The sequence below is a fragment of the Amphiura filiformis genome, chromosome 1 (genome assembly GCF_039555335.1).
Source record: "Amphiura filiformis chromosome 1, Afil_fr2py, whole genome shotgun sequence".
NCBI classification, from domain to species: domain Eukaryota; kingdom Metazoa; phylum Echinodermata; class Ophiuroidea; order Amphilepidida; family Amphiuridae; genus Amphiura; species Amphiura filiformis.
Genome location: NC_092628.1, coordinates 15,321,508 through 15,333,073, shown reverse-complemented (window position 1 = coordinate 15,333,073; position 11,566 = coordinate 15,321,508). Strand labels below are relative to the sequence as shown.

At 36.2% G+C, this 11,566-nt stretch overlaps 1 protein-coding gene across 1 annotated transcript in view; it reads left to right on the top strand.

Annotated features, from left to right (window-relative positions):
• The window catches only part of LOC140158853 (serine/threonine-protein phosphatase 4 regulatory subunit 4-like), a 161,403-nt gene that overhangs the window by 36,423 nt on the left and 113,414 nt on the right, over window positions 1-11,566 (top strand). Inside the window, exons 3-4 of the mRNA XM_072182148.1 lie at window positions 34-136; window positions 4,482-4,629. Of these exons, the coding sequence (XP_072038249.1) occupies window positions 34-136; window positions 4,482-4,629 (251 nt within the window). The remainder of the gene's footprint in view (window positions 1-33; window positions 137-4,481; window positions 4,630-11,566) is intronic.

Sequence of the window (11,566 nt, the reverse complement as noted above, 5' to 3'; positions counted from 1 at the left end):
GATGTATTGTAAATTATGATTTTATTTCTGCAGTTCTGGTCAGGAAATTCAGCGAATTAGTGTTATTCAGAATCTTCCAGAGTTGTTACAAGAAAATAACTCAGAGGGCATGCGAAGAGTTGTCCCCAAAGTCAGGGTAAGTCATGTTTTGTTTGCGCAATGTTTGTTTTGTTAGATTGTTTTGTTTATTAGAAGAGAGCGATCTGTTTCCATCAGGAAATTCCTTCACCATTGTGCCCAAAAGGTTACTGGTGGCTTTTTGGATGATCCTGGAACAAGAAATGTCTTTAAAAAAGACAACGCAGTGATTAAAGGAAACATGCTGGATTTGCCTCGGTTCCGGAGCCACTGATTTGAAGGTAACAGGTTTTAAAGGCCCATTCGGCGATTTGCTCATTTGGATGATCGTATCGTGAGTCATCAAAATTCAGATTTTGGTACCTTGCATTGTCATAGATGTGCTAACATAGTAATTCAGCTGAAAGCCATGTATTTAAGACAAAATAAAACATGATTTGAATGGGGCCACAGTTTTTTTTCGGTTCAAAAATACCTAATGACTATTTTATTACTTATCCTTCACTTTTAGATAATTTATAAACAATTTAATTTCTTTGCACTTTCGCTGGGATTACTGAAAGCACTTAACTCATTAAGAGAAGTATAGAATAAATAATCTTTGAATGAAAACATCATATCTGAGACGAATAGTTATATTCGTCTCCGTTTAATGCTTTTGTCACTGCAGGTTTGTCTTCAATGTTGTTAATGTTGTTAATTAACCTTTAGCAGTTTTCCAGTATAACATTTTGAAAGGATTAATCTGCACATTGATTTAATAATTGGACATCAAATTCAGTGTCTTGAATTGCAAATACCCTTTTTACAGGGAAACCTTTATAGTTGACAATATGAGACACTTCAAAAGTAGGCTGGAAATGGAAGGGCTGAAAACACATGAAGAAGCTGGGCTCAATGGTGACCATAAACTTCACGTGGATGCTTTTTATTTATAGGCAGTGGTTTTTAGATGAAATGGTTCTCATTCTTGTCTTTTAAGTGTAATTATGCTATTTCTGGCTTATTTTCAGCTTTCGTTCAACCTATTTTGAACTTTTTTAAAGTGCCAATTCGTTCGCCAGAATCTTTGAAACACCTTTAAAAGTTAAACTAGGTTCATACCAAACTTCTTAATGCAAAAAGAAAATGGTTGGTTGCCCTCAGAGAAGAAACCTTAAACTTGGAGAGTATCAAGGACAGTTTATATTTGTTATTCACTCATTTCATTTATTAAAATTTAAATGCATATTTGATTAAAAATAAGAAGTATTTCCATTTAAATTCTGCCCAAAAACACACAATTGTTTTAATGTAAAATGACCAAGAATTTGTCAATACTAGCCTTTTCAAAATGGAGGAAGAGCCCATGAAACAAAACAAAAATGGGATTGACCTACATTGTACATGTATCAACCCTCCACATTTTTGTCTTGGAAGGGCAACCAAACAATTTTTTTTCTTGGCCTTATATTCATCAGGTTTTGTAATAATTCAGATTTGATAACATGTGTAGGAGGTGTAAGGTTTTTGAGGACTCAAAATTGAATCCTTCAAATCTGTTGTGTGCTAATCATTACGAGTTCATCAATTAGTGATTCTCCCTTGAGCATGGCAAATCCTTTCTTGGCCCCCTTTTTTGTGATCTTTCATTTGTACATGAATAAGACAATTAGTCAATCAATTAGTGGTTCTCCCTTGAGCATAACAAATCCCTTATTGGCCCCTTTTGTGCGGTTTCATATGTACATGAATAAGATAAGGGTTATTAGCTGCATACTCTCAATTCATGGCCTGAATGGGATATTCCATTTGAAATCCACACTACCCCTGTGGAAGATTTTGGAAATATCTTCCACAGGGGGAGTATGTTTTTCAAATGTAATTGGTCAGGGTTAATCATTTTGAAACCCATACACCCTATGTATTATGGCTTTACCTATATCTTCCACAACTTGAGTGAGTATTTCAAATGGAAGTTACACAACTATCTATTCTATTTGAAACTCATACTCCATCTGTGGAAGACTTTAGCAAAATCTTCCACAGAGGGAGTGTGGACTTCAACTGGAATAGTCCAATGTTGTAATTTTCTCCAAAAGACTTTTACATGTCTCTTTATTATTTGATTCTCAAGAAGCAGCTGCATGTTTATAAGTGTGATGACTCCAAGTATAAAAGGTAAAAATGTACAAGTTCCAAGCGTCTTTGCCAAAATCAAGTCATGAATTCACCAAATTCCAACCTGCAATTTGTTATTCTTGATGAGGCCTAAAAAGAATTTGTATAGTCCTTTCCCACCAACCCAAAAATCTGAAAAAATACTAGGGTTGCCTATTTGTCATTTGTATCATACAACTCTTGATGTATAAATTAATTAAAGAGACAAGTCTGGCAAACCTTATAAAATCATTAGCGATCTTGCATTTTTTGATATTGCATGTGGCAAAATATTTAAAAGAAAAGAAAAGTAAACCGACTGACTTTGGAGCTTAAGGGCAATACCAAACTTTTTGGGTCTGATATTTTTTTCAGAATTGTGTCAATTTTATTATTGCAACCTGCCAGTCATTCAAGAATTATAGTGATAATTTTATATGCATTTTTTTGTGAAGCTACATATTCCATATGGTTAATAGCCCAACATCTACATAAAATCCACTTGCAGCTTATCACCTGGATAATGTGTGAACCCAATCAGTTAGTCAATGCTTATTCATGTACAGCCACCTTAAGGGCTGGGGTATGAACGTTTGGACAGTATTTATTTTGGGACATTAGAGCACATCAGACATATCGAATTGCATTCTGAATACGGAGAATGTCTTTCTGATATTTCAAATAATTTTGATTTTTGAAATTCGCAATTTAATACACATTTTATGGCAAATCATTAAAAATTGATATTTTTGATATAATTTAACAGTACTCAAAGTAAACTTTATAAATATGATGATTTATACTTAAAGAGTATGTAGGTGGGATGAAAAGCCGACGATCAATTGAAAATTTTGACCTTTCGTATTGAAGATATGGATTTTTTTTCCAAAACACCAAAAAAAGTTAGGTCTTTTTGGGAAAAAATCCATATCTTCAATATGAAATGTCAAAATTTTCAATTGACCGTCGGCTTTTCCTCCCAGCTACATACACTTTAAGAATATATCATTAGATTTATATAATTTACTTGAGGACTTTTATATATCAAAAATTGGAAAAATATCAAATTTTTATAATTTGTCATAAAATTTGTATTATATTGTGATTTTCAAAAAATGAAAATTATTTGATATCAGAAAGACATGCTTCATATTCAGAATGCAATTCGATATGCCTGAGGTGCTCTCATGTCCCACAAAAAATACTGTCGAAACGCAATAAACGCTCATTCTAGATCCCTTAATGCCACAGAAATACTTTGTATTGTTAATTTGACATTGATTAAGAAAGCACCAAAGTGACATAACCTAAAGAAAGTGATTTTAGTAACTGGACGAGTACAATCTCTCTGTAATATTTGCCAACAATGTTATGTTGTTGGCACAAAACACCTAAATGTGTGATGTACGATGTATCTTGACCATTATTTCTTATATTTTACATCCATGCTCTATAGAAAAACAAATAAAAACTCCCTTAAAAGGGAGCAAAAGGATAATATATTTAAAACACTTACCATTGATCCAAATAGAAATCTTCCATAAGTCAAAGCTTATGTTGTCCAGAGAGTCTATGACCCCGTTTACTTAGAGAGAAGTCAACTTCAATTGCAACAACAAATTCAGATTGCGGCTAAGGATTTGGAAACATCAATTATTTGTTGATGGCATGTTTACATCACATACATCAAGCAGCGAATGGTAGTCAACGTCAAAACAAATTGTGAATTCAACTTTTACATCAATACTTGCTCATGCTTCAAATAACCATCACAGTGGCGTAGTGTGGGTCATCACATTGGGGGCACCGACCATGATTGGGGGACACAGGGTCTAATGGGGGGGGCACAAGCCATTTTCTGCACTTTTCCTATGGGATTTTTAAAAATTTCAGATCGATTGGGGCACGTGTCCCCCGTGCCCCTATGACGCTACGCCACTGAACCATCATGAACTCAACCTTTAATTGTGTCTTTGTTTACACTGCAAAATCGTGATTTGAAGTTGAGTTTAAATTTGACAAAAGTTGCTCCCGGTTGTCATTAGAAGTCGACTCCTGATATCAAGTTCGAAACATGTTGACCTTGTTTACACACAAATGAAGTCAAATTCATATTACATGGAAGTTGACTTCAGGCTCTGTGTAAATGGGGTCTCAGTCTTTTCAATAACTAATTCTGTATTGTTGACCTGTTTTAATTCTCTTGTTCTATAAATGATAATTGTATATTGATTTGGTATTGTTATGATTTGTTTTGATGACAGGAAGTCTTACATCTCGCCAACAGTGAGCTGCAAGAGGCCGCTACTATAGCATTTGTGAAGATCATTGAAGACCAGATAGTTCCTGCCAACGTCTATGCACAAACATTTCTACAAACCATTGAGCTCAATGTAGACAACAGAGATCCAGGTAGGGTCATGTACAATAAAAAACTGTTCAAAGAAGAAAGGCATTCATATTCCAAATCCAAAAAAGTTTTTAAGTTGACAGTTTTACGTCATGATGTAGTCATTCCATTGTTGGTGCAACCTCTGCCCATATGACCGACAGAGGATGAATCGACAATGGAATGACTACACATACAAAGAATTACGTAAAACTGTCAACTTAAAAAACTCTGGGTTAAGAGAAAGGAATCTGTCACTGAGGCTTGTGCCGATGATGATGACATTCTGTTTTGGGAATGGGAAACTATGTAAATCAATATCAATCATACAAAAAATATATGTGTAGATAATGTGCTAGAATTGGGCCCACTGTTTGAAATTACATTTCACTTTTTGTGCGTATGACAACAGTGCTCCGATCAAGCATGTAATTACACATACTTCCTCCTCCACCACCTGCTACATGTAGTAACCAGTGTTGTATTTTCTTGAAACGATTTTGAGCAGCATGTCTAAATTTCAGTTCCTACTTCCAAAGCTAGACAATTTAAGTACGGTCACTTTTACTCACATACTTTTTGAAGTAGTGGTTAACTCAATTTCGTCAGAATTAGCTTACGTGTTGAAGTGGAAAATAAAGGTTCATGTTCCACTAGACTTCCACTTGCAAGAAGTTGTTAGCGAAGAAAACATTGTGTTTAAAGTTAATTAAAATGTGTGCGTAGTACCAGAGAAAGACACTTCCTCAAAGTGCTCAAGTTGTCAGACACGAGGCTTAACTGTGAAATCAAGCTTAGGCAATTGGAACATGAAAGCAAAGCCTCAACGAGGACTGTGAATTAGCCCTACATGTATGATGTCAGCATGGACTTCCATCATGGTCAGCAGGAAAATAATTTGAATCAAGATTCAAAATCAAATTTTAGTCCATATTTGAAACCATTATGAGAATTCCATTGAAAGGAGGACAAACAAGCCTATATTTTGATCAGTAGTATACAAATATTGACTGCTATGAGGGGCATTGTTAAAATTATAGGCCCAAGTTGATCTCAAAACCATGACTATGCCCCGAGGAGTAGCCGAGGGGCATAGTCATGGTTTTGAGATCACCGCTGGCCAATAATTTTAACCATGCCCGAATAAAAAGCAGTCAATATTTGTTTTATATCCAAATCTTAAGATTCTCGTCCTCTGTTTGGTTAAAAGCATCGATTTTGGGAAGAGAAATTAATAGTTTCAATGCGAACGGCACACAGATTACAATCTGCGATTTCTGCGTAATTATAACGCGTGCGTAATATCATTTACGCTGGGAAAAGCAGCGCAGTTTGATCGTGGACGCACGTGACCGGTCCATAGTTCATTTCCATGGACCGGTCCATAGTTCATTTTGCGGGCATAGTTAATTCAATGACTGCACTTTCAACCAATCAGATGACAGGAATCTATATATGAGGTATATAATTCTTGATATGAATGGCAATGGGGGATTTTGAAAGGATCTGAGGAATAAAATCACTTACCATTCTCTCTGATTAAAGGAGTATTTCGTGATCCTAGCATCCTCTTTTTATGACACTTTTCAGTAGATATCCATGAAAAAAGCTTATTCCCAAAATTTCAGTTGATTCCGATTTTGCGTTTGCGAGTTATGCATGATTATGTGTATTACACTGCTCCATAGATAATGTGTTGTAATTTCGTTCTGGTATATCAGAACGAAATTCAAATTTCACGATAAAACGAAGCAATCTGCAAGAAATTTTTTGTACATGTATAAACATTATGTAGCCAGAGGTTTCCAGTACTATAAAAATCTCAACTTTTTTTGAGAAAAGTGGGGGGCCGGGGATGATGCTGTGGATCACGAAATGCCCTTTTAATGTTCCCCTCTAATAAATACCCTCTCCCATATTCTAGAAAAGAAATTATGCAGAAATTTCTTTTTTACTTTAACATCCATCCAATTTATTGCAAAATTGTAGCAGAATTGTTTTGTAAATAACTAAATTAAATTTTCCTTGGAAATGTACTTGTCAGAGTTTATTCAGCTTATATTATAATTGGCAAAAAAATGAAAACTCATAACATTGTGTACTATATAGAATCGCCTGCACACACTTGGGAATGGGTGCAGCACTTACACTAGTTGCGTATTGTGTGACTGGCGCATGCTTAGGTGAATTTACGCGAGCGCAAGTTGGTACTTTATTGACATGCGCAGTAATAAAAACCGAGGTATAAGCTGAACAATGATAATGACCCATATTACACATGTGATGTGATCAAGCAAAATCAGTCGGAAGTCGGAAATAGTGATTTTGAGATATAGTCAAACAAAGGAAGTATTTCCTTTTGTTTCTTATTGTTTTGGAAACTCTTTTACTGCTCATATCTTTTGAACTGGTTGTCCAAATTCAATGGGGTTTTCTGCAAAATGTAGCTTAGCAAATGCTTTATACAATCATGTAAAAAACCGAATATTTAATATGACCAACTTCAGACTGATTTTGCTTGATCACACCACATATTATCAACAAATGCTGTTTACGTGGGCCATCATTTTGAATTTGAACCCATAAGCAAACTGGAAGTAAGTCGTATTTCACTATGATAAAGTTTTTTTTTATTGAAAATTTGCCTGCAATAAATGTTTCCCTCTTTGGAAATGCAACGCCCCGGGGCCTTAATTAGAGAGAAAACGATAGGTAGTATTGAGACTACTCTTGAGACACATGGGCTCTTATCATCTTGCATGAAGTAGGGCAGAGTGGGATACTTGTGTAGCCTGTTTTAAAGTCACTGTCACAATTCTTTAGGCATTACTTACGTACCTTGTGTCACCTAAAGTTTGGCAGTGATATATTTCACTGTTTGCAGTATTGAATCGTGCAGGTTAACTCAATTCCGCAGAGTGTATACACGTGCAAACAAGGGCGTTTTGTCAGCACGCTTCCCGTGACATACTGCGTTAGCTTTATAAAGACACTGATATCACTACCAAATTCAAGGTGAAGCAAGATAGATTATGCATGTATTATACCAAGGAGGTTAGGTTTGGTTGATTTCAAAGGGGGTATGTATGAATTTCCAGCATTCGCAGCAGAATTGCACGTCAAAGAGTCGCAAAGTCGCCCAATTTTTCTCGTACCCATTGTTTTTTATGGGATATGAAATGGTCAAAGGTCAAGGGTCAAAAGTCACAGGTTTGGCAACCATGATTAAGATGTGTTCTGTACCTCATTCTCACCAGTGCACATGAATGGCAAGGGTGGCAAAGTTTTTAAAAGTGATTTTCTTTTAAATTACAAACTATTTAATTTATATGCCTTGCTCGTTATTTTCCAGTACCGGTATATATTTCAATGATGGAAAAACATGTTCCATTACACATGATATGCTTCCAGTTTGGTGCTAAAAGGTGCAATTTTAGAGTGGCATCTATCAGTAGCCAGTTAAATTTGCATTGAGTGTTATTTTGCCTTTTTTGTCAAGATATCAATAGTGTCAAAAATAATTGCAGTTGTTTTGAATATGGGTTCCAACATTAATTTTACTTTTTGCTTTAGGAACCATAAGACCAGCTCAAATATTGTGAAAATTATTCATTTCCACTACAAGTTTGATCCAAAATGTGTCTTTAACGAACCCACAACAACATGAGTTGAGAAATTGTATTCACAGACCCAAATCACACTTCCCACTTTATTGCTCATATTTACAATGCTTTGCTGTGTAGTAACTCACCCGTGCGACTATAGGTTAAAACCAGAAATTTTAAGTTTTAGTGTTGATTGAACTTGTACATTGTATGTAGATGTGAAACTACACTTGATCGGTAATGATCATGTTTATATACAAATCATGTGTATGTTCACGAACAGCTGATCATTTACTATACAAGAATATGGGCACTTAAAAGCGACAAAAAAACACCCTGTTCTATACAGACGGACATACTTACCAAGTATGGTCGGTAAGAGGCTAAATGACTCTAAAAAAACACTTACAGCTTGACAAATCTGAGAAAAATCTGAAAAATTTTTGGAAACATTTTGAAAATGTTCTGATTTTTTTCCATCACTGGAGTCAAAAATTGGACTATTTTTAATTTCAGTACAGCTAAAATAGGCAAAATCCCTAAAGTGCAAAATCTGGGGTTTTTTTTTTGCCTTATGAGAGGTAATATTAGTTGTTTTATAAAAAAAAGTTAGGAGTGGCTCAGCAGGGGTAGCGCTGGCTTCAAAATTTAAGGGGTCCAAGTGTTTTTTGTTGGACTCATTCAGCCCTCAAAAGTCAAATTTAAGGGTCCAATGGGAATTTTAAGGGTCCGAGTCCAACTCTGGAAACATCACCCACTATTTAAATATTAAAGGTTACGATATGATGGACATGGGATGGATATTATGCATTTTACATCAACAAAATAGAATGAGCGAAGGGCTGTGCAATAATTATGAGCCTCCCAGGGGGGTAACATTTCCAAACGGCTAAAAAAAGGTAAAAATGCTTGCACCCCGGCCTGCTAAAAATTGTATTGGTAGCAAGCAGGAAAATTTAAAAGTTTCCATAGGCCTACTATTTTCTTAAGCCTGTTTCGAGCATTTAGTTTTGAACATGCCATTTATGAATGTGTGCTCATAATCACTTGCCCCCCCCCCTCCTTTTTGACTTTCCAAAAATTGCCCCCCCCCCAGCTGCCAAAAAATGCTTGCCCCCATAATTATTGCACAACCTCTGAACCCCAAGAAAATCCAAAATATGGGGGTGCAAACCCAAAAACTAGGGGTTGATTTTTACAATCCAGTCCTATTTGTTCATCATGTAAAAGTTAGTGGAGCTTTTTATTTAGTCAGAATGCCAACCCTTAATTATCGAAAACGTAGTCCTAACCCTAATTCTAACCTTTCACCGCCTAAACCTGAATCAAACCCTTCAAAACTGGCAAAGTTCTGAAAAACAATGATCACACGACGTGACTATGTTTATGTGTATTTTTAATGTAAAAGGTGCAGAATTCAACACCCCTAATCTCACCATGTGCCGCTAATTTACTGCTATTTTATCCTATATTGCCATCAATAAAGAATGCAAAGGTGACTTTTTTGTGTTGAGAAAACTCCATTTTTACTCAGCATGACATGAAAATTATGATGAAAATGATGATTTACTATATGGTATAAAACTATACCGATAGTGGTCGCCCAAGTAGTAAAAAAATTGTGCATGCGTGATCCGGGGAATCCCCCAGTGATCGTGACAGTTTATACAAGGGAGAGATACTTTGCAAGTGAAGTCAATTGTGATTGTCACACTATTTCATTCGCAGAGCTTTGACTTGCACAATGTTTCAAGAGATTGGTATTCAGAGTGAACGATCTTGGAGCATTTATTTTTGACATTTTGTCTGAAATGATCGGAATTTGTTTTGTGCCCTGTCAATAAGTTTTTACATGCCTGATTTTCTGTGCGTCTGAGATATTTTTTTCAAACGCAATAGGTAAGCTTAAGGTTAATTTTATTACGTCCCAACAACAGTTCCATGCGTCTCTGACGCGTAGACGCGCATTAGCACGAGCCCTGTGGCTCAGTTCCTTGGATCATGGACCCTCAAATAGCATAATAATTATACAAAGCGTGCATGGAGGTGAATTTGCCAGCAAGCGGGCCAGTGTAACTGCAGAGTCTACTGCTTGCTTGTATTGGGTTAGTTAGCACACCGAGCCAGCGCTATGATAAACAAAGCAAAAATGATTTTAGTTCCAAGTGACATGCTAATAAAGTAATATGGTATTTTATAGAGAATTAGGCAATATACTGCTTTATATAAAATAAAATAAAAAGTTTTTGTTAAGTTGGATAGCAGGAGCCATTATTTTTCCAGTTTACTTTTTTCTTCAAATACATTGATCTTATGTATGTGAGTCAAGGAAGCGAATAATCACATTTATTTTTCCATATACCGTATTTCGTCAAATAGTCGCCCCCCCTCAAATAAACGCCCCCACCACTTTTTTCAACCAAGATGTTTAAAAAATGCCGATATTTCCATGCTATCTTGTGTAGTAAGCTTACCAAGTTCCGCACATGGTCCATAATAGCGTCAATAATTGGTGAAAATCTGGATCAGAAACCCGGAAGTGAGCCAGAAGTCAGTGTTTCTAGTTCATAGTTCGTCATTTTAGCGTGTGTTTTTAGTTTACCTAATGATTTTAACGGGAATTCACCTTTTCGGTAAATCCCATAACCCTTTGCGAGTACACCTGAGAACTCGTCATTTGACGTCACACCGACTTGTAATGCGCAGTAACGATGTTCGATAAACGATGTGCGCATCGGCGCGACGCAGTATGACGAGTTCTCAGGTGTACCCGCAAAGGGTTATGGGATTTACCGAAAAGGTGAATTATCATTCTAAAATTGACCTTGAATAAACGCCCCCCCCCCTTGGGAAAATGTAACGCCCCCGGGGGTGTTTATTTGACGAAATACGGTACCTCCTAAATTACATAACCCATACCTTTCCTCTTGTGTGTCAGCTTTATTTGTCTCAATATTTGAGTGCAAACACCACAAGCTTTTGGGTAGGTCACAGCAACATGACACTGAAAACCCAAAACCATTGAGGCACTAATCAAAAACCTTCACCATGAACTCATGGATTCTATGATGAGCATTATATATGTACTTTTGAAAGTTGAAACTGATCTCATGGCCTGGGGTACATACATTTCGCACCACTCTTTATCCCCAATTGGGACATGGTCAGAGTTTAAGTCCATAGACACCTATTGCCATACTGAACTGTGTCTCAAGCAGATTGTGATATCAATAAATACCCAGGTATCTATAAATGCCAAGTCTTGTGTTGACTCTGTGCATAGTTGAGACTTAGAATGTAAACATGAACTTGGGTAACATTAATGTACAGCTGGCTGAATGCTTTGTAGCTGTGA